Raw genomic sequence first — 20,573 nt, forward strand, 5'->3', positions numbered from 1 at the left:
ATACGACGAAGCCAAAAGCTTTCGTCCTATTAGTCTAAGTTCATTTCTATTAAAAGCACTTGAACGTTTAATTGATCATCATATCAGGCAAGAATGCCTTGTCCAACATCCGCTTAATGCGACACAACATGCATACCAAACAGGAAAATCAACATTAACTCTTCTGCACAACGTAGTACATAATATTGAAAATAGTTTTTCACAGAAAGAATCATGTCTAGGAGCATTTCTAGACATAGAAGGAGCATTTGATAATGTCTCGTTTACATCAATAATGGATGCGGCACTACTTCATGGAGTGCCTAGTGTTATAACTAACTGGATTAGCGCAATGCTAAGTAACAGGAATCTTCATTCGTCTTTAAGACAGGCTTCAATAACAAAAGTTAGCACACGTGGTTGCCCACAGGGAGGTGTACTATCACCTCTTTTGTGGAACCTAGTTGCAGACGGTTTGTTGAGAAAACTCAATGACCGTGGAATACCAACCTATGGATTCGCAGATGATTATCTTCTGCTGGTAAGAGGTTTGTGCATAAGCACATTATTTGATATAATGCAACAAGCTCTGCGCTCTGTTGAACGATGGTGTTCTCATGTAGAACTTTCAGTTAATCCTCTAAAAACTAACATTGTTTTATTTACTAAAAAACGTATCACCCGCGGGGTGCGCCCTCTGCTGTTTTATGGTTCCGAAATCACCGTGTCTAATCAAGTTAAATATTTGGGTGTCATTCTTGACTCCAAATTAAACTGGTCTGATCACATCGAATTCAGAATCAAAAAAGCATGCATGGCCTTCGGACAATGCCGACGTGCAATCGGAAAAAACTGGGGACTCAAACCTAAACATATTCACTGGATTTATTCCACAATAGTAAGACCAATTCTGGCCTATGGGTGTCTAGTGTGGTGGCAGAAAGGAGAAGTTGCAACAGTTCGGACTAAACTAAATCACCTTCAAAGAATGTGTCTTTTGGGGATGTCCGGATCGTTCACTACAACTCCTACTGCAGCACTAGAGGCTCTGTTTTCTATCAAACCTCTACACTTGTTCCTAAAACAGGAAGCCTTCTCATGTGCTTTTCGTCTACAGGCAGTTGGTCTCTGGCTGTCAGGAAATATCGAAAGATCATCGAGTCATACAAATGTGTGGCCTGAATTAGTTAGATTAAACAAGTTTAATCTAGCGCCAAACGATTTAACACTCTCGAGTAGTTTTCCCTACATGGGGTTTAAAGTCAAATTTCCTTCTCCTCAAGAATGGTTATCAGGTTTCGTAGAGGACCAAATGTCCTCTCATATTGTATTCTATACTGACGGTTCATTATCAAACGGCCGTGCAGGTGCAGGAATTTACTGTCACGAGTTGAACATAGAATATGCTCAACCTCTAGGAAAATATTGTACAGTCTTCCAGGCTGAGCTATATGCTATTATGTATGGAGTGCAAATTGCACTTCAAAAGAAGATTATGTTCAGAACAATTTATTTCTGTTCAGATAGCCAAGCAGCTATCAGTGCTTCCAGTTCTAGATCAAAACTGGTAATCGCATGCCGGAAAGCAATCGAAGAACTTGCTGAAGGCAATGGATTAAACCTTCTATGGGTACCCGGACATAAGGGAATTTTTGGAAACGAATGCGCCGACGAACTCGCTAGAGCTGGGTCGGAAAAGGAATTTTACGGACCAGAGCCGGCTGTCCCAATATCACCATGTTGGTTCAGAAACCAAATTCAAACTTGGTCCTCTAACCAGCATGAACGATACTGGGAAGAGTTGGACACTTGTCGTCAAACTAAATTATTTTTAGAAAAACCATCTCCAATCATATCGAGTTACTTATTAACTTTAAATAAATTTCATTGCAGCATCTTGATCAGAGCACTCTCCGGTCATTGTAAACTCAACTATCACATGCACAACATTCAGCGTGCTGAATCTCCAGTATGTGGTAGTTGTGAATCAGATGTGGAAGATCCCTTCCATCTTATATGTAACTGTCCCTCATTTGCCAGACTACGTTTTCGTACTCTGGGATCTTACGCTTTAAGCGAATCTGAGTTTAAGAAATTAAACTTAAAAAACATTCTATCATTCCTTACCGAATGTAGAAAAGAGCTTTAATGCTAATAATCCCTAGTGGAAAGGCTTTATGCCATCTTAAATAGATTGAATTTATTTCTTCCTTTTATAGGTTTTTCAGGTTTCTCAGGTAAATGATGAAATCTTGGATAAAAAAAGGCTAGGCACAATTTTCCCGTATGTTTGGATAACGTGCCGCTATTAAGCCTACCCCTATTCTGATACCTGATACCAGGGATGTTTGATAGCGCAAGATTTAATTTGTTCTAGGCAGCTAGCTGAATCGCTAAAAATGACTGTTTGGACCCCTGGTCTGGTATGTGAGGTGGAGGCTGTCATAAGAGCGTATGCTTCTGCACTAAAGATGGAACAGGGGGGTGGTAGAGAGGAGCTAAATTTTGTGGTCGAACTATAGATTCCATACCCGATTTTCTCGTCGGCAACCGACCCGTCAGTGTAGATGTGTTCTAGATCTTTATATTTTCTATGGATTAGGGATCGGAAATGTTGTTGTATTTTCACTGGGGGATCACCTGCTTTGACTAGTTTCATGAGGGAAAGGTCTACTTTGGGGGAGGGTTGATTCCAGGGTCTTGTTTTGGTTCTGGGAAGGGTTGCTATGGGTGGGATATTTTGTTTGGTTAGGGATGATAGGAGATGGTTGGCTCTGCGCACAAGTGGTACCTCTTCACGACCTTTTAGGCTAAGCCATCGCACTGCCTTGTTGACTACATTCATAGTTAGATAGTGTTCAAATGGGAGTTGGCCGCATTCGGACATCACTGCAGATGTGGGACTTGTAATGAATGCTCCTGAGGCTGTCCTGATGATTCTATTGTATAGAGGGCCTAAAAGCTTGGTGAGGTCGTTTCCTCTGCTGATGAAGCCGGCTCCATAAAACATTTTTGGGAAGATCCAACTGTTGACAATTTGTAGTATGGAGGTACGGTGGGAACAGGGAGTTCTTGAGGCGATAGCTTTGATTACACTTATGCGTTTCTCGACGGTTTTTCTGATCATTGCGATATGGTGTTTAAAGCTGAGCTTACGATCAAGATAGATTCCTAAAATCTTTAGGGATTGGCTTGAGGGAATTGGGTTATGGTTCAAGGTGATGTTGGGTAGTTTTCTTATTTTTTTGGCATTAGAGCTGATGTGGAGCAACTGTGATTTTTGGGGGGAGATTGTGAAGCCTATGTTGTTGGCCCACTCGGCGACGTTATTGATAACCGACTGTAGTCTTTTTCTGGCGATGATTTTGAAGTTGTGGAATGACATGAGGAAAATATCGTCGGCATACACTAAGATGTGAACGTTGTCGGGGATATTCGCAAAAATGGATTGCATACAAATCAGGAATAGCGTGGGTGCAATCACTGATCCTTGGGGGATGCCGTTCTCTTGGTTCCTTAATTCTGACCGGTGGTTGCCAATGATTACCCTGAAGCTTCTGTCCTCAAGGAAACTTTGGATGTAGTAGCCCATTCGACCTTTAATTTCCCATTTTTCAAGTGATCTAAGAATTGGATATCGCCAAGCACGATCGTAGGCTTTCGAGAGATCCAGTGAGACAACATCACCATGCAAAATGTTGAATGGACGGTGACGGCTATGCTTTTATATGATTTTCGAAGGGTCGGTTATCGAGCATTCCGTTATGCTGCCTCTTCGCTGAGTGAGCATTATGTTGCCTGGATTGAGGGGAAGTTCCCCTACCATAAGTGAATATAGCAGAAGTCCACATCAGCAGGAATATGTTTCTCGAGTTCAGGTATAAATATGTCCGCTCTTAACCGCCGAGGGTTATTCTGAATTCATCGTTTTTCGTGATCGTTGCTGAAATCATTCATTCATCATGGCCCGTACCAAGCAGACCGCTCGTAAGTCCACCGGAGGAAAAGCTCCTCGCAAGCAGCTGGCGACCAAGGCTGCCCGTAAGAGCGCTCCAGCTACCGGAGGAGTTAAGAAGCCTCATCGTTATCGGCCAGGAACTGTTGCCCTGCGTGAGATCCGTCGTTACCAGAAGTCGACTGAGCTGCTGATCCGCAAGCTGCCTTTCCAGCGTCTGGTTCGTGAGATCGCCCAGGACTTCAAGACTGATCTGCGTTTCCAGAGCTCGGCTGTCATGGCCCTGCAGGAAGCCAGCGAAGCTTATCTGGTCGGATTGTTCGAGGACACCAATCTGTGCGCCATTCACGCAAAGCGTGTCACCATCATGCCCAAGGACATCCAGCTGGCTCGCCGTATTCGTGGAGAACGTGCTTAAGTTGCTCCGGATCTGATCTATTTCTGCCAATTCAAACCAAACGGTCCTTTTCAGGACCACAACTAAATCTGGAAGGAGTCTTTGTTGTTGTTTCATTTTTATTCGGCGACCTTGATTGTTGACGTGAACCGCATCAATGAAAGGTCAACTACCACAAAGTTCAATAGCTCAATGTATCACATAGCTTTAACATATCAACTTTTATGATTGTTTTTCTGGGCTAGACGAGCCTTAGCTCATTGATTTCCCGATCAGGAGAGCATATCAAATAATAAAACAAACGTATCTCACCAAGATATTTAAATGTGATTCAGTTATAATTAGGTTCTCAAAATTTTCAAGATTTCAAGGTTCTCTCATCTGAATTATATCTTATTCCGATTGACAGACTTGAATGAGGTTGAGCTCATTTTCATGATAAAGATTTTTTTTTGGATTGTCCTTAAATAAAATGATTATATCTAATTGTGATATACGTACAACTTTTTATGAAGCACGGACATCGAAGTCAACAGCCCAAACCGTACATTGATGAGTTAGGCTCAACAGATTCATTAATTTAAATCCAATTTTTGGGAAACCAAAAACAGAGCATGATTTTAGCAAATAATGCGGTTGATTGACATTCCACTAGAATTTTTTCCGGAAGCACTCATATCTTGATAAGTTATAATTTTGATAGGTTTTGTTCTGCCCAATATCAAACTATGCTATCTGAACGAGATAGAATCTTGAAAGGAGCATATCTAAAATTGATATAATCTGGCTATGATCGCATAGACTTTTTGATATTATTTGTGATATTTTAACATCCTACGAGTACTAAATTATATCTAATTTTGATAGGAAAAAATTGACTATCAAAACATCTCATCTTGATATAATTTTGTTATTCTCTTCTGATCGGGTTATTTCACATGATGATATATATGTTTTTCCTGGGATATTCAGTTGGCAAGGCTTCGGTCTTTGTTGTATTTCTTAATAGTTAAGCATCAACATTAAGAGTGTTAACAAACAATACACAACTGTTATTTATCTTTTAACTTGAGCATAAATACAAGTTTAATTAGTGATGAAAAAAAATCTATGACATTATCAAAAGATTCATTCTAACTACGAATACATAGAATTGTTCCAGTTACCTTCAAATTACTACACTACTATTTCCCATTTATTTTAATTGAAAAACTTTATTGTAAATATGTTCATATTCAAAGATAAAGAATTTGTTCCAGATTGTTATAAATATTAAAATTATATCTGATTTTATATGCATACAACTTTTCATGAAACACGGATATCGAAGTAAACGATCGATAACATAAAATAAAATCTTTATTTGGAATACCAAAAATGGAGTGACTGTAGGCGTGCTTTGAACGAGTGCTGGTAATAGACAATTCCACTAGAAGCATTCTCGGAGCGTTAATATGTTTATGAGTTTTATCTAGGGTGAGTGCTCCTACTTTGGACCTAGAGCCTACTTTAGTCCTAAAATGCCGAAAGTTGTAAATAATTCATTTTGCTGGCATTAAATTAAGATATTCCTATGCACACAATGAACTCATATTCTTCCTGAACCCTATCATAACGTTTTTTGCCATTATAAGTCTTTCTGATAAAATTTTCAACGTTTTTAAAAATGTACCTCTTCATCAGTGATAAATCAGACAGCTCATTTAGTGGGGCGCGTATTAAGAAATTAGAGTGTTTAAGAAAAAATCACGATTTTTTTCTGTCCAAACCAAAACTTAAAGGGAAATTACTTTCACTGTGAACAATATGAACCATACTACCTCTTTTTCTAAAAATTCATGAAAATCAATGGAAAACTCGGAAAATTAGCAAAGGGTCCAAATATAGGAAACTTTCGACTTTGATGTTCCATGTTTAGACCTGACATCATCAAATCTTTGTATCAAAACCAACAAATCAACAATGTTGCGAAATTTTAGTTGGGGCATAATTCAGAACCAATATTGAATATTTCTAGCATGTTTGTCAGATTTACGCAAATAAACTATAAGTAAGTAAACACAATCAAGTTCCAGCCATCGTTCTGCTGATAGAGCTGACGGGGAATGAAAGTGTTTGTGATATTCATAACAGAAATTTCAGTTTTTTTAATATTAAAAAGCTGTTTTTTGATGATAATTGATTGAAGATTAAATTAACAATAAATTTGTTTATTTATTTTCGAAAAATGAAATTTTTAATAGAAATTTTAGTTCTAGGTCCAATGAAAGGAACCGGTCCAGTACCAAAATAGGAACAGTAGGTTCAAAGTTGGAAATTTAAATCATCCATATCTTTGCAAATCTCTCAATAATGGCGAAACCCATGTTGAAAATTTTCAATGAAACTTGCATATAAGATCAGTACTTATAAATGAACTTCCTGAAGGATATAAATTTCCGGTACATTCGTGAGAAAAACATGATCATTTAAAAACCACCGCTTAATGGGTCCAAAGTAGGGCAACTAACCCTATGTATGGTTCTTTTCTGCTCAATTAATATCAAACTTCGCTATTTGAATGAGACATAATCTAGTTTTAAGAATATCAAAACTTATATAATTTAGCTATGATCGTATTTTTTTAAATAATTGAAAACATTTTAACATCCTATGAGTACTGAATAATAGCTCATTTGGATAGAAAAAAAAATGAATATCAAAATATCTCTTCTTCATATCATTTTGATACTTCCTGATCGAGAAGGACAAAATTGAAAATTACCTGTTTTGTTGATCTACTCCGGGCATCATGCTGCTTATCTGAAAAACTATGTCAGCTCATCCAACGATGCATTGCACTCGGCCTTTTGCGGTTTCTCAATTATGCAGAACACTGTTTCCCAGGAGCTCTTCTAACACATTCCTTGAAATGCACTTATTCCCAATTTATGGAATGATCCAATTCTGTTGCGTGAGCGACTACACTTGATTCGTTGATTATCTTATTGTCACTACATCATTTCAATATTCTTGAAGTCGAACTTTTATTCAATTTGGTCTTCTATTTAACGAAACAATCGATCTTTAGAAACCTCTCTCCAATCTCGTAGACATCCAACGTTCAAAAGATCACGTTCCACTTTTTCCTACCACCTCACTTTTTGTTCTTTTGCGCATTCATTTGTTCACAATAAACAATATCAACTTATTTTCACATATTGTATCCGAAAATTGAAAAATAGGTTAAAAATTATACTAACTTTTATCAACGCCCTCAGTTAGAAATGCACTATTTTCAAACCAATCACTTACTGAATAACAAAAAGAACTCTTTAACACACTACACAAAATACTAAAACGAATTTATAACAGTCCACTGAACCTGAGCGTTAGGAAAGCCATTCGATCACAGTACTCACTTATCGATAGTTTGAGTTTCTTACTTCATATTAATCACTAATCTGGCACAACCGTTATCGATGTTTACTCTTGGGCTTAAGCTAGTTGCCATCACCACATGTTTATTAAAATTGTTTCAACTTTCTGGAGATATCAACGCAAAATTTGTGTCCTTATTTTGTTCCGAGGTTTATACTCTGTCGGCTTCCAAGATATGTATGTAAAACTGAAATGAAGTGAAAAAAATGTTAATCCACATACGATGAATTTCGTGTTCGTTCTGATATCGAAATTAACATTTAGATACTTCAAAAACTTGTACCGAAGATTCCATTGATGTTGTAATGTAGCCGTTGCCATATTTTGATTCTTCACTATGAACTTATCAAAATTTCGAAATTTTCTAGATACCTAAGGATTTGAAAGGAAAGGTTTTGTTCAATATAGGAGTTAGATTTTAAAAGGATTGAAAGCAAGGAGTAATCTAAGACTTGCACTTAAATGTTACGATAATTTTAAAACAAAATCAAAAGTAAATCTGATCAATATTAACAACATATTCATAATTTATCAACGTTTACTGACAAGACAAACTACCAAAAATACATTGAAACGATATCAGATAGCAACGAGCTTAGACACTGTTTTAAGTTGATAAATCAAATAAATACCCAAAAATTTCGATCAAGAATTCAAGGGAACTTATCCCTCTTCATTATGGTCAATGATACACCGCAGTTTTCGTTGTTTCAATAGGGAAAATCAACTATTTAAAAAACAATTCCCAGGCCAGCGGACGACACCTGATTAAAATGAACCAAATTTCTAATGTTCGCGTTATTATTGAACCACTTTGAAAAGCTTGTAAGACAAGTCATTTGTTCTAAATCAAATGAACCTTTATACATATACAATTTGATGTCAGATTTGTTTAAAAAATAGCCAATAAAAATAGGCTTTCCGAAAATCTAAAAACTAATTTCTCTACGAGTAAAATTGCTACCTACCGCTTTTCACTAACAAGGACATCGAATGCAAAGGACCCTAAGGCGAGACAAATGGCGTCGTTCGTAAACTTTATCTCGTGAAGTGTGAGCATTCTACCAAACCAACACCAAAATGACTGATACCGAAGTTGCTGCTGCGGCTCCAGCTGCCGCTACCTCTCCTGCCAAGGCCACCAAGAAGCCGAAGGCTCCCAAGGGAGATAAGAAGCCGAAGAAGCCATCCACCCACCCGCCGGTCAACGACATGGTTGTTGCCGCCATCAAGGCCCTGAAGGAACGCAAAGGATCGTCGCTGCAGGCCATCAAGAAGTACATTGCCGCCAACTACAAGTGCGATGTGGCCAAGCTGTCGCCCTTTATCAGAAAGGCCCTGAAGAGTGGTGTTGAGAAGGGAAAGTTCGCCCAAACCAAGGGCACCGGAGCTTCCGGATCGTTCAAAATCAAGGCTGAGGAAAAGAAGCCAGCTGGTGAGAAGAAGAAGAAGGTCGCTGCCAAGAAGCCAAAGAAGGCTGCTGGTGAGAAAAAACCAAAGAAGGCCGTTGGTGAGAAGAAGGCTGTTGCCAAGAAACCAAAAGCCGCTGGCGCTAAGAAGCCAAAGGCCGCTGCGGAGAAGAAGGCCAAGGCTGCTACTGCCAAGACCGCCAAGAAAGCCGGCACAGTAAAGAAGGCCGCTGCTCCCAAGAAGGCTGCTGCCCCCAAAAAGGCCGCTGCCAAGCCAAAGGTCGCCAAGAAGCCCAAGACGCCCAAGAAGCCAGCGGCCAAGAAGACTGTAGTAAAGAAGGCTGCTGCCAAGAAGTAAATTGTCTCCTATTTGACCAATTGAACTTAACCAATCAGTCCTTTTCAGGACTACCGATCATTTCAAGTCAGAGTTTTCAAATGATTTTTTTTCATTCGTGGTAGATTAATGGTAACCTTAATGATTATATAGCGAGTGCGGTTGTTTGCGCGAAAGCTAGCATAGATGTAAATGTTGAAGTCATCAATGCAGGTTTACATGGTTAAATAAATTGAGAAATCTTTAATTTACTTTCTAAGTAAGGTCTTTACATAGCTACATTATAAAAGATCGATTTCTGGCTATGCCGCAAGTGATCGTCAATACGCGAATCGCCAATCGTGAGTTCCAACACATGTCCTAGATTGAGAATGAAATTGAGACGAATTTCCGGAGCACCAAAAACTCGCCTATGCTAACCGTAACGTAGTACCCTCAATTATCATCTTCTTCCTAGCGCTCTCACGAGTTGCTACTAAAATGGTAGAACGATGCACTAACTAACACCTCCTGAGACATCGAATCCTGAATGTTGTTGCCTCACTAAGGATTCCCGATCAGGAGGGAAAAACTAAATGATATCAAGATAAGATATTTTGATACTTATTTATTTCCTATCTAAATGAGTCATTATCCAGTACTCGTAGGATGTTAAAATATATCAAATTATATCAAAAAATCTATGCGACCATAGCTGAATTATATCAATTTTAGATATGCTCCTTTCAAGATTATATCTCATTCAGATACAATAGATTAATATTGGACAGAACGAAACCTATCAAAATTATAACTTATCAAGATATGAGTGCTTCGAGAAAAAATTCTAGTGGAATGTCAATAAACCACATTACTTGCCACTTACATGCTAAAACCATGCTCCATTTTGGGTTTCCCAAAACTTGGATTCAATTTTATGGATCTGTTGAGCGAAACCCGATCAGTAGAGCATATCAAAATAATAACTCAAACGTATCTCACCAAGATATTTACATCTGATTCAGTTATAATTAAGTACTGAAAAATTTAGATTTTAAGTTTCTTCAATCTGAATTATATCTTATTCCGATTGACAGACTTGAATGGGGTTGATATTGATTTCAATGATAAAGATTTTTTTCGGGTTGTCCCAAAATAAAATGATTATATCTGATTTTGATATATGTACAACTTTTTCTAAAACACGGGCATCGAAGTCAACGGCCCAAACCGTACATAAATGAGTTTCGCTCAACAGATCCATAAAATTGGATCCAATTAGTCGAATGGAACATAGTTTTAGCAAATAATATGGTTTATGGACATTCCACTAGAAATTTTTCTCGAAGCACTCATATCTTGATGAGTTATAATTTTGATAGGTTTTGTTCTGCCCTATATCAAACTATGCTATCTGAACGAGATATAATCTTGAAAGGAGCATATCTAAAATTGATATAATTTAGCTATGATCGTAAAGATTTTTTTATATAATTTGAGATATTTTAACATCCTACGAGTACTGAATAATAACTCATTTAGATAGGAAAAAATTAGTATCAAAATATCTCATCTTGATATAATTTAGTTTTTTCCTCCTGATCGGGAACTCATTAATGCACGGTTTGGGCTGTTGACTTCGATGTCCTTGTTTCATAAAAAGGTGCATGTATATCAAAATATGATATAATCATTTTATTTAAGGACAATCCGAAAAAAGCCAGTTATCGTCGTTCACAATTCACAATCTTCGTATACTTCATAGAAGCGGGAATATCATACAGATTTATTACTTAATCCATGCTAAGAACTATGCTCACTAATATTATAATCAAAACATACATAAGCCTGGTTGAACAATTTACAAGATATGTCAAATGAATTATAAAATTCATTTCATTTGTCAAGAAAAAGTGACGCGACTCTCAAAAGCCTTGTTGTGGCCCTGAAAAGGGCCGTTTGAAATCAATATTTTTTTCCAATTTACTTGGAGCTGGTGTACTTGGTGACAGCCTTGGTTCCTTCAGAGACGGCGTGCTTGGCCAACTCTCCCGGAAGCAGCAGACGTACGGCAGTCTGGATTTCGCGGGATGTGATGGTCGAGCGCTTGTTGTAGTGAGCCAGACGCGACGATTCAGCAGCGATACGTTCAAAGATATCGTTGACGAAGCTGTTCATGATGCTCATGGCCTTGGACGAGATTCCGGTATCAGGGTGGACTTGCTTCAACACTTTGAAGATGTAGATAGCATAGCTTTCCTTCCTGCGGACCTTCCTCTTCTTCTTGTCTCCCTTGGCGATGTTCTTCTGGGCCTTGCCGGACTTCTTGGCGGCCTTTCCGCTGGTTTTCGGTGCCATTGTAGAGTTGTTGAGATAAAGTTCGAAACGAAACTGATGAATTCGGCAAAGGCTGCAGCTGCTTTTAAGCAGACAAAACTCGTCCGGCACGGTTTTCCCGTTTTTCGATTCCGCCTTATTCCCCTACAGTTTTTCCCATTCTTCTCCTATATTTTTATGCTCACGAGAGGGTAACATATTCCCCTCTATGTTTTATGCTTCATGTTCGTCATAAATATACCTGCTTGAGCTCAGGGTTGCCTAGGGTATAAAACTACGGACCCTCTCTGTGTTTCCAACATTCTACATTCGTCAGTTCGTTTGTGTAAAGTTACTCGAAACTCATCTCAGCAAAAATGTCTGGCCGCGGCAAAGGAGGAAAAGTCAAGGGAAAGGCAAAGTCCCGATCATCTCGTGCCGGACTTCAGTTCCCAGTCGGTCGTATCCATCGTCTGCTCCGCAAGGGCAACTACGCAGAACGTGTCGGAGCTGGAGCTCCCGTCTATCTGGCCGCTGTCATGGAATATCTGGCAGCTGAAGTGCTGGAATTGGCAGGAAACGCCGCTCGTGACAACAAGAAGACCCGTATCATCCCGCGTCATCTTCAGTTGGCCATCCGTAACGACGAGGAATTGAACAAACTGCTTTCGGGCGTCACCATCGCTCAGGGAGGTGTTCTGCCAAACATCCAGGCCGTTTTGCTGCCCAAGAAGACCGAAAAGAAGGCTTAAACTAGGATCATCTCTTCTTCAAACCAAACCGTCCTTTTCAGGACGACAAACATTTATGTTAAGAGTTTATTGATACTTTTGATTATGTCAGACCCGAGCAGACTTTTATGAAAAATTATACCAAATTTTGCAATCATGCCTTACAAACAAGCTCAAACAAAGGTTCAAATCTCGGTTAAAGATTTTCCGATCACTTTTCCAAAAGCTTGGCAACCATCAGAGCACATTTTGAACATATCCACATATCCGATCATTCTACGTTACTACCGGACAAAGTAAAATAAATAGGAATTTGAGGGAAAAGAATAGATGAAAATCGATGTTGACTTGAACCCACGTCTTGCGCCTCTCTGGGGCCTATGTATTGACATTCTTCTACAGGAGACATCTTGGCGTAGGAAAGTTATTTTAGTTGAGTGTCGAAGTCTATCGGATTGAAGGGATTCTCCCATGTGATCATCATGATTTTCGTTGTCTATTTCTATTCCTATCATTTCATCTTACAGTTATTAGACTCATATTTGGACATTTTTAGCACGGCAATTTTTAATTTACACATTTGGATTCATTTCTCCAGAAAAAGTATCGCTCACGGAAAGTTTTAGTCAAGACGTATCTATGGGTCACATTTTAAAATTGTTATTTCTTATTTCCAGAAATTTTGATCTATTTTTTTTCTGTTCAAAGCTCTAGATACGGCTTACGATTTGACTATTTTAAATTTTTCCATTTGAGAATTCCATGTTTCGAGTATCATTTAACATGAAAGCTCTTGATTCGGAAGTTCATTGCAACGCAGAATTGAATTCTTGTCGTATGTTGAATGTTAAGGCACTTTCCTAATGTCGAAGCGTTATTGTAATGATTTGAGCAAGCAAGCAACAAACATATAAATAGTTGAAAAATACTACATAAATCTCCATCCAGAAAAGTTTGGTAGCCCTGAAAAGGGCTGTTGGTTTGATAGAAATTCACAGAATAAATCCGGCGTCTAGTTTAACCTCCGAAACCGTACAGGGTGCGTCCCTGTCGCTTCAGGGCATAGACGACGTCCATAGCAGTGACGGTCTTGCGCTTGGCGTGTTCAGTGTAAGTGACAGCGTCACGGATCACGTTTTCCAGGAACACCTTCAGCACACCTCGGGTTTCCTCGTAGATCAGACCAGAGATACGCTTGACTCCTCCACGACGAGCCAGACGACGGATAGCGGGCTTGGTGATACCCTGGATGTTGTCACGCAGAACTTTGCGATGACGCTTGGCGCCTCCCTTTCCGAGTCCTTTGCCTCCCTTGCCACGGCCAGTCATTTTAGCAGATCGTTGTTATGTCGAAACTTCCGAAACGAAACTAATGCTGAATGGACGTTGAGGGCTATGCTTTTATATGATTTTCGAAGGGTCGGTTATCGAGCATTCCGTTATGCTGCCTCTTCGCTGAGTTAGCATTATGTTGCCTGGATTGAGGGGAAGTTCCCCTACCATAAGTGAACATAGCAGAAGTCCACAGCAGCAGGAATATGTTTCTCGAGTTCAGGTATAAATATGTCCGCTGTTTACCGCCGAGGGTTATTCTGAATTCTTCATTTTTCGTGATCGTTGCTGAAACCATTCATTCACCATGGCCCGTACCAAGCAGACCGCTCGTAAGTCCACCGGAGGAAAAGCTCCTCGCAAGCAGCTGGCGACCAAGGCTGCCCGTAAGAGCGCTCCAGCTACCGGAGGAGTTAAGAAGCCTCATCGTTATCGGCCAGGAACTGTTGCCCTGCGTGAGATCCGTCGTTACCAGAAGTCGACTGAGCTGCTGATCCGCAAGCTGCCTTTCCAGCGTCTGGTTCGTGAGATCGCCCAGGACTTCAAGACTGATCTGCGTTTCCAGAGCTCGGCTGTCATGGCCCTGCAGGAAGCCAGCGAAGCTTATCTGGTCGGATTGTTCGAGGACACCAATCTGTGCGCCATTCACGCAAAGCGTGTCACCATCATGCCCAAGGACATCCAGCTGGCTCGCCGTATTCGTGGAGAACGTGCTTAAGTTGCTCCGGATCTGATCTGTTTCTGCCAATTCAAACCAAACGGTCCTTTTCAGGACCACAACTAAATCTGGAAGGAGTCTTTGTTGTTGTTTCATTTTTATTCGGCGACCTTGATTGTTGACGTGAACCGCATCAATGAAAGGTCAACTACCACAAAGTTCAATAGCTCAATGTATCACATAGCTATAACATATCAAGTTTTATGATTGTTTTTCTTGGGCTATACGAGCCTTTGCTCATTGATTTATTTCACATGAATTATGATATATGTTTTTCCTGTGATATTTAGTTGGCAAGACTTCGGTCTTTGTTGTATTTCTTAATAGTTAAAGCATCAACATTAACAGTGTTAACAAACAATACACAACTGTTATTTATCTTTTAACTTGAGCATAAATACTAGTTTAATTAGTGATGAAAAAAATCTATGACACTATCAAAAGATTCATTATAACTACGAATACATAGAATTGTTCCAGTTACCTTAAAATTACTACACTACTATTTCTTATTTATTTTAATTGAAAAACTTTATTGTAAATATGTTCTTGAATATGAACATAATAAAGAATTTGTTCCAGATTGTTATAAATATTAAAATTATATCTGATTTTATATGCATACAACTTTTCATGAAACACGGATATCGAAGTAAACGGTCGAAAACATAAAATAAAATCTTTATTTGGAATACCAAAAATGGAGAGACTGTAGGCGTGCTTTGAACGAGTGCTGGTAATTGACAATTCCAATAGAAGCATTCTCGGAGCGTTCATATGTTTATGAGTTTTAACTATGTAAGGTTTTTTGTGCTCAATCAATATCAAACTTCGCTATCTGAATTAGACATAATCTAGTTTTGAGAATATCAAAAACTTATATAATTTAGCTATGATCGTATTTTTAAAATAATTTGAATATCTTAACATCCTATGAGTACTGAATCATAGCTCATTTTGATAGAAAAAAAATGAATATCAAAATATCTCATCTTCATATCATTTTGATACTTCCTGATCGGGAAGGACAGAATTGAAAATTACCTGTTTTGTTGATCTACTCCGGGCATCATGCTGCTTATCTGAAAAACTATGTCAGCTCATCCAACGATGCATCGCACTCGGACTTTTGCGGTTTCTCAATTATGCAAAACACTTTTTTTCAGGAGCTCTTCTAACACATTTCTTGAAATGCACTTTTTCCCAATTTATTGAATGATCCATCTTGTTGCGTGAGCGACTACACTTGATTCGTTGAAATCTCTCTCCAATCTCGTAAGCACCCAACGTTCCCAAAAAATCACGTTTCACTTTTTCCTACCACCTCACTTTTTGTTCTTTTGCGCATTCAACGTCTACCAAAACGCCTCACGTACTCGTAATTTATTCCGCCTTTTCGACTTAACATTTCTATTGGAAAAAATTGAAATGCACTGAAAACATTTGTTCACAATAACAAATAGCAACTCACTTTCACATATTGTATCAGAAATTTGAAAAAATAGGTTAAAAATTAAACTAACTTTTATCAACGCCCTCAGTTAGAAATGCACTATTTTCAAACCAATCACTTACTGAATAACAAATAGAACTCTCTAACACACCATACATAATACTAAAACGAATTTATAACAGTCCACTGAACCTGAGCGTTAGAAACGTCATTCGATCATAGTACTCACTCATCAATAGTTTGAGTTTCTTACTTCATATTAAACACTTATCAGGCACAACCGTTATCGATATTTAATCTTGAGCTTGAGCTAGTGGACATCACCACAGGCTAATGTTTCTTCCAATTGTTTCAACTTTCTGGAGATATCAACGCAAAATTTGTGCCCTAGTTTTGTTCCGAGGCTCTTACTCTGTCGGCTTCCAAGATATGTATGTAAAACTGCAATGAAATGAAAAATTTGGTATTCCACATACGATGAATTTCGTGATCGTTCTGATATCGAAATTAACATTTAGATACTTCGAAAACTTGTACCGAGGATTTCTTTGATATTGTAATGTAGCTGTTTCCATATTTTGATTCTTGATTATGAACTTATCAACATTTCGTACTTTTCTAGAGGATTTGAAAGAAAAGGTTTCGTTCAATATATGAGTTAGATTTTTCAACGATTGAAAGCAAGAAGTAATCTTGGACTTGCCTTTCAATGTTACGATAATTTTAAAACAAAATCAAAAGTAAATCTGATTAATATTAACAACATATTCATAATTTATCAACTTTAACTGACAAGACAAACTACCAAAAATACTTTGAAACGATATCAGATAGCAACGAGCTTAGACACTGTTTAAAGTTGATAAATCAAATAAATACCCAAAAATTTCAATCAAGAATTCAAGGGAACTTATCCCTCTTCATTATGGTCAATGATACACCGAAGTTTTCGTTGTTTCAATAGGGAAAATCGACTATTTAAAAAACAATTCCCAGCTTAACGGCCGACACCTGATTAAAAAGAACCAAATTTCTAATGTCCCCGTTATTATTGAACCACTTTGAAAAGGCTTGTAAGACTAATCATTTGTTTCCAATCAAATGAACGTTTATACATATACAATTTGATGTCAGATTTGTTTAAAAAATAGCCAATAAAAATAGGCTTTCCGAAAATCTAAAAACTAATTTCTCTACGAGTAAAATTGCTACCTACCGCGTTTCACTAACAAAGACATCGAATGCAAAGGACCCTTAGGCGAGACAAATGGCGTCGTTCGTAAACTTTATCTCGTGAAGTGTGAGCATTCTACCAAACCAACACCGAAATGACTGATACCGAAGTTGCTGCTGCGGCTCCAGCTGCCGCTGCCTCTCCTGCCAAGGCCACCAAGAAGCCGAAGGGAGATAAGAAGCCGAAGAAGCCATCCACCCACCCGCCGGTCAACGACATGGTTGTTGCCGCCATCAAGGCCCTGAAGGAACGCAAAGGATCGTCGCTGCAGGCCATCAAGAAGTACATTGCCGCCAACTACAAGTGCGATGTGGCCAAGCTGTCGCCCTTTATCAGAAAGGCCCTGAAGAGTGGTGTTGAGAAGGGAAAGTTCGCCCAAACCAAGGGCACCGGAGCTTCAGGATCGTTCAAGATCAAGGCCGAGGAAAAGAAGCCAGCTGGCGAGAAGAAGAAGAAGGTTGCTGCCAAGAAGCCTAAGAAGGCTGCTGGAGAGAAAAAACCAAAGAAGGCCGCTGGTGAGAAGAAGGCTGTTGCCAAGAAACCAAAAGCCGCTGGCGCTAAGAAGCCAAAGGCCGCTGCGGAGAAGAAGGCCAAGGCTGCTACTGCCAAGACCGCCAAGAAAGCCGGCACAGTGAAGAAAGCCGCTGCTCCCAAGAAGGCTGCTGCCCCCAAAAAGGCCCCTGCCAAGCCAAAGGTCGCCAAGAAGCCCAAGACCCCCAAGAAGCCAGTGGCCAAGAAGACTGTAGCCAAGAAGGCCGCCGCCAAGAAGTAAATTGTCTCCTATTTGACCAATTGAACTTAACCAATCAGTCCTTTTCAGGACTTCAAATAATAGCGAGTCAAGAGTTTTTAATGAATTTTTTCACTCGAAATATGTATTTATGATCTCATTCTTAGGGTCTTGTAATCTAGCTCGGTATTCTTAGAAATTTTGAAGTCAGCCCAGTCAGAGCTGACTGTAGAGGGGGGTTGCGATTGCTTTGCCCCCCTCTTCATAGTCAGTCGGTGAGCAGCAAAAGACTATCGACAGCTTTGAGCTTTCTTTACAAAACTGCCCTTCGCTTACATCTTCACCGCCTACTCACTTCTTCTACGAAGCGCATTCGCTTCATCTATCCACTTATATATTGCACAATGTCTTAAATTTCTACCTTAGATTTCATCTCGCCGAAATGCCATTAAAATATTATAAGCAATATATCTTGAATCTGTATTATACCTTATTCTTATTTGTAAACACAGAAAGAATTGATTTAAAAAAGACTTGGTATTAATTAATTTTAAAATAATTTATTATTACTAATAATACAAAATCACGATGTAGAGCAAGTTCACTAGTGTTGGGAAAAAGTGGTAGAAATTTTAACATTTTGAAAATTTTGCTATGCAAAAACATTTTCAACATCTTTTACCTTCAAGTTTTTTTACAACACGTGTGTTGCATTCACATGCAAAAATACAAATATTACCATTACATACGGCTAAAATAGAAACAGTGCTGAAAAAAAACAATTTTGCTTGGTAAAATTTTCAAAATGTGCTACAAGTGTCAAAATTTCTACCACTTTTTCCCAACACGAATGAACTTGCTCTTATATATGTAACAACACGTCCCCTACTATCTGTATTCCAACAGGTTCATATTTGGATGAGTTATTTCTTGAAAGATATTGTTCTTACCAATATTACAAATTATCTGAGTAAATCTCCTTCCAGAAAAGTTTGGTAGCCCTGAAAAGGGCCGTTGAAAAGAAATTAACAAAAAAATAGAACCAGGGTTGAGTTTAACCTCCGAAACCGTACAGGGTGCGTCCCTGTCGCTTCAGGGCATAGACGACGTCCATAGCAGTGACGGTCTTGCGCTTGGCGTGTTCAGTGTAGGTGACAGCGTCACGGATCACGTTTTCCAGGAACACCTTCAGCACACCTCGGGTTTCCTCGTAGATCAGACCAGAGATACGCTTGACTCCTCCACGACGAGCGAGACGACGGATAGCGGGCTTGGTGATACCCTGGATGTTGTCACGCAGAACTTTGCGATGACGCTTGGCGCCTCCCTTTCCTAGTCCTTTGCCTCCCTTGCCACGGCCAGTCATTTTAGCAGATCGTTGTTACGTTGAAACTTTCGAAACAAAACTAATGTTGAATGGACGGTGACGGCTATGCTTTTATATGATTTTCGGAGGGTCGGTTATCGAGCATTCCGTTATGCTGCCTCTTCGTTGAGTGAGCATTATGTTGCCTGGGTTGAGGGGAAGTTCCCCTTCTACAAGCAAGCATAGCTGATCTCAGGTATAAATAAATCCGCTCTTTAACGCCGAGGGTTATTCTGAATTCATCGTTTTTCGTGATCGTTGCTGAAACCATTCATTCACCATGGCCCGTACCAAGCAGACCGCTCGTAAGTCCACCGGAGGAAAAGCTCCTCGCAAGCAGCTGGCGACCAAGGCTGCCCGTAAGAGCGCTCCAGCTACCGGAGGAGTTAAGAAGCCTCATCGTTATCGGCCAGGAACTGTTGCCCTGCGTGAGATCCGTCGTTACCAGAAGTCGACTGAGCTGCTGATCCGTAAGCTGCCTTTCCAGCGTCTGGTTCGTGAGATCGCCCAGGACTTCAAGACTGATCTGCGTTTCCAGAGCTCGGCTGTCATGGCCCTGCAAGAAGCCAGCGAAGCTTATCTGGTGGGATTGTTCGAGGACACCAATCTGTGCGCCATTCACGCCAAGCGTGTCACCATCATGCCCAAGGACATCCAGCTAGCTCGCCGCATTCGTGGAGAACGTGCTTAAGTTGCTCCGGATCTGATCTGTTTCTGCCAATTCAAACCAAACGGTCCTTTTCAGGACCAAAAACTTACTCAACAAAGAGTTGGACATTGATTTCTGAATTTGTTGAAACGAAAGTTGAGGACTCTGTGTACAATACACGACCGCTAGGTGAACGTGGAATTAAGACAGTCTGTTTTGCAGTGATGAAATCTTTAATTATTGCTGAAATCGCTGGTTGGTTTAGTTCTTCGGTGTACTTTGGGCGACCGACCACACAACACAATCTAGCTGTGAATATGCCACTACAGGGCCCGACAATTGAAGTGCTACATTGAAATAAACATATAAATTGATCAAAACAACAACTTTGTTTTTTCAAATTCATTCAATTTCTCTTGATAACAAATTACTTCGCTCTTTTTACCCGTTCTTGTTTCTGCTTCACCCTGAAGTCTTGAAACTTTTTAGATCTTGTAGGGCTTGGTCTAAAGTTTATCGTTCAGGATCCGAAGGAGACTTTGATACGATATGTTGAGATTCTCTGCCA

General features: G+C 39.5%; 8 protein-coding genes across 8 annotated transcripts; 5 read left to right on the forward strand and 3 right to left on the reverse strand.

Annotated features, from left to right (window-relative positions):
• The first annotated feature begins 3,910 nt into the window (after positions 1-3,910).
• Positions 3,911-4,352, forward strand: LOC129740933 (histone H3). Its single transcript, XM_055732582.1, has one exon. It carries the CDS (start codon positions 3,942-3,944, stop codon positions 4,350-4,352), a length of 411 nt encoding a protein of 136 aa, XP_055588557.1. The 5' UTR covers positions 3,911-3,941.
• Positions 4,353-8,831: 4,479 nt separating this feature from the next.
• LOC129740896 (histone H1B-like) lies at positions 8,832-9,613 on the forward strand. The gene has a single exon (XM_055732544.1). The coding sequence runs from the start codon at positions 8,832-8,834 to the stop codon at positions 9,516-9,518; it is 687 nt and encodes a 228-aa protein (XP_055588519.1). The 3' UTR covers positions 9,519-9,613.
• Positions 9,614-11,216: 1,603 nt separating this feature from the next.
• LOC129740971 (histone H2B) lies at positions 11,217-11,935 on the reverse strand. The gene has a single exon (XM_055732639.1). It carries the CDS (start codon positions 11,832-11,834, stop codon positions 11,460-11,462), a length of 375 nt encoding a protein of 124 aa, XP_055588614.1. The 5' UTR covers positions 11,835-11,935; the 3' UTR covers positions 11,217-11,459.
• Positions 11,936-12,136: 201 nt separating this feature from the next.
• LOC129740945 (histone H2A) lies at positions 12,137-12,544 on the forward strand. The gene has a single exon (XM_055732607.1). The coding sequence runs from the start codon at positions 12,170-12,172 to the stop codon at positions 12,542-12,544; it is 375 nt and encodes a 124-aa protein (XP_055588582.1). The 5' UTR covers positions 12,137-12,169.
• A 931-nt stretch (positions 12,545-13,475) lies between these two features.
• LOC129741038 (histone H4) lies at positions 13,476-13,877 on the reverse strand. Its single transcript, XM_055732740.1, has one exon. It carries the CDS (start codon positions 13,850-13,852, stop codon positions 13,541-13,543), a length of 312 nt encoding a protein of 103 aa, XP_055588715.1. The 5' UTR covers positions 13,853-13,877; the 3' UTR covers positions 13,476-13,540.
• A 256-nt stretch (positions 13,878-14,133) lies between these two features.
• LOC129758105 (histone H1.8-like) lies at positions 14,134-20,349 on the forward strand. Its single transcript, XM_055755559.1, has 3 exons — positions 14,134-14,565; positions 17,332-18,028; positions 19,627-20,349. The coding sequence occupies exons 1-3, from the start codon at positions 14,163-14,165 to the stop codon at positions 20,045-20,047; spliced, it is 1,521 nt and encodes a 506-aa protein (XP_055611534.1). The 5' UTR covers positions 14,134-14,162; the 3' UTR covers positions 20,048-20,349.
• LOC129740903 (histone H1B-like) lies at positions 17,355-18,094 on the forward strand. Its single transcript, XM_055732556.1, has one exon. It carries the CDS (start codon positions 17,355-17,357, stop codon positions 18,030-18,032), a length of 678 nt encoding a protein of 225 aa, XP_055588531.1. The 3' UTR covers positions 18,033-18,094.
• On the reverse strand, positions 18,611-19,475 carry LOC129741058 (histone H4). The gene has a single exon (XM_055732761.1). It carries the CDS (start codon positions 19,354-19,356, stop codon positions 19,045-19,047), a length of 312 nt encoding a protein of 103 aa, XP_055588736.1. The 5' UTR covers positions 19,357-19,475; the 3' UTR covers positions 18,611-19,044.
• Positions 20,350-20,573: the final 224 nt, after the last annotated feature.

Source organism: Uranotaenia lowii, chromosome 1, assembly GCF_029784155.1.
Source record: "Uranotaenia lowii strain MFRU-FL chromosome 1, ASM2978415v1, whole genome shotgun sequence".
Lineage (NCBI taxonomy): Eukaryota > Metazoa > Arthropoda > Insecta > Diptera > Culicidae > Uranotaenia > Uranotaenia lowii.

Bases quoted from the DNA above. Each gene is read 5' to 3' on its own strand.
- LOC129740933 (XM_055732582.1), top strand. From the start codon at position 3,942: ATGGCCCGTACCAAGCAGACCGCTCGTAAGTCCACCGGAGGAAAAGCT.
- LOC129740896 (XM_055732544.1), top strand. From the start codon at position 8,832: ATGACTGATACCGAAGTTGCTGCTGCGGCTCCAGCTGCCGCTACCTCT.
- LOC129740971 (XM_055732639.1), bottom strand. From the start codon at position 11,834: ATGGCACCGAAAACCAGCGGAAAGGCCGCCAAGAAGTCCGGCAAGGCC.
- LOC129741038 (XM_055732740.1), bottom strand. From the start codon at position 13,852: ATGACTGGCCGTGGCAAGGGAGGCAAAGGACTCGGAAAGGGAGGCGCC.
- LOC129740945 (XM_055732607.1), top strand. From the start codon at position 12,170: ATGTCTGGCCGCGGCAAAGGAGGAAAAGTCAAGGGAAAGGCAAAGTCC.
- LOC129758105 (XM_055755559.1), top strand. From the start codon at position 14,163: ATGGCCCGTACCAAGCAGACCGCTCGTAAGTCCACCGGAGGAAAAGCT. The intron at 14,566-17,331 runs GTGCTTAAGTTG...GTGAAGTGTGAG, and splicing joins TCGCCGTATTCGTGGAGAAC to CATTCTACCAAACCAACACC. The intron at 18,029-19,626 runs GTAAATTGTCTC...TTGCTGAAACCA, and splicing joins AAGAAGGCCGCCGCCAAGAA to TTCATTCACCATGGCCCGTA.
- LOC129741058 (XM_055732761.1), bottom strand. From the start codon at position 19,356: ATGACTGGCCGTGGCAAGGGAGGCAAAGGACTAGGAAAGGGAGGCGCC.
- LOC129740903 (XM_055732556.1), top strand. From the start codon at position 17,355: ATGACTGATACCGAAGTTGCTGCTGCGGCTCCAGCTGCCGCTGCCTCT.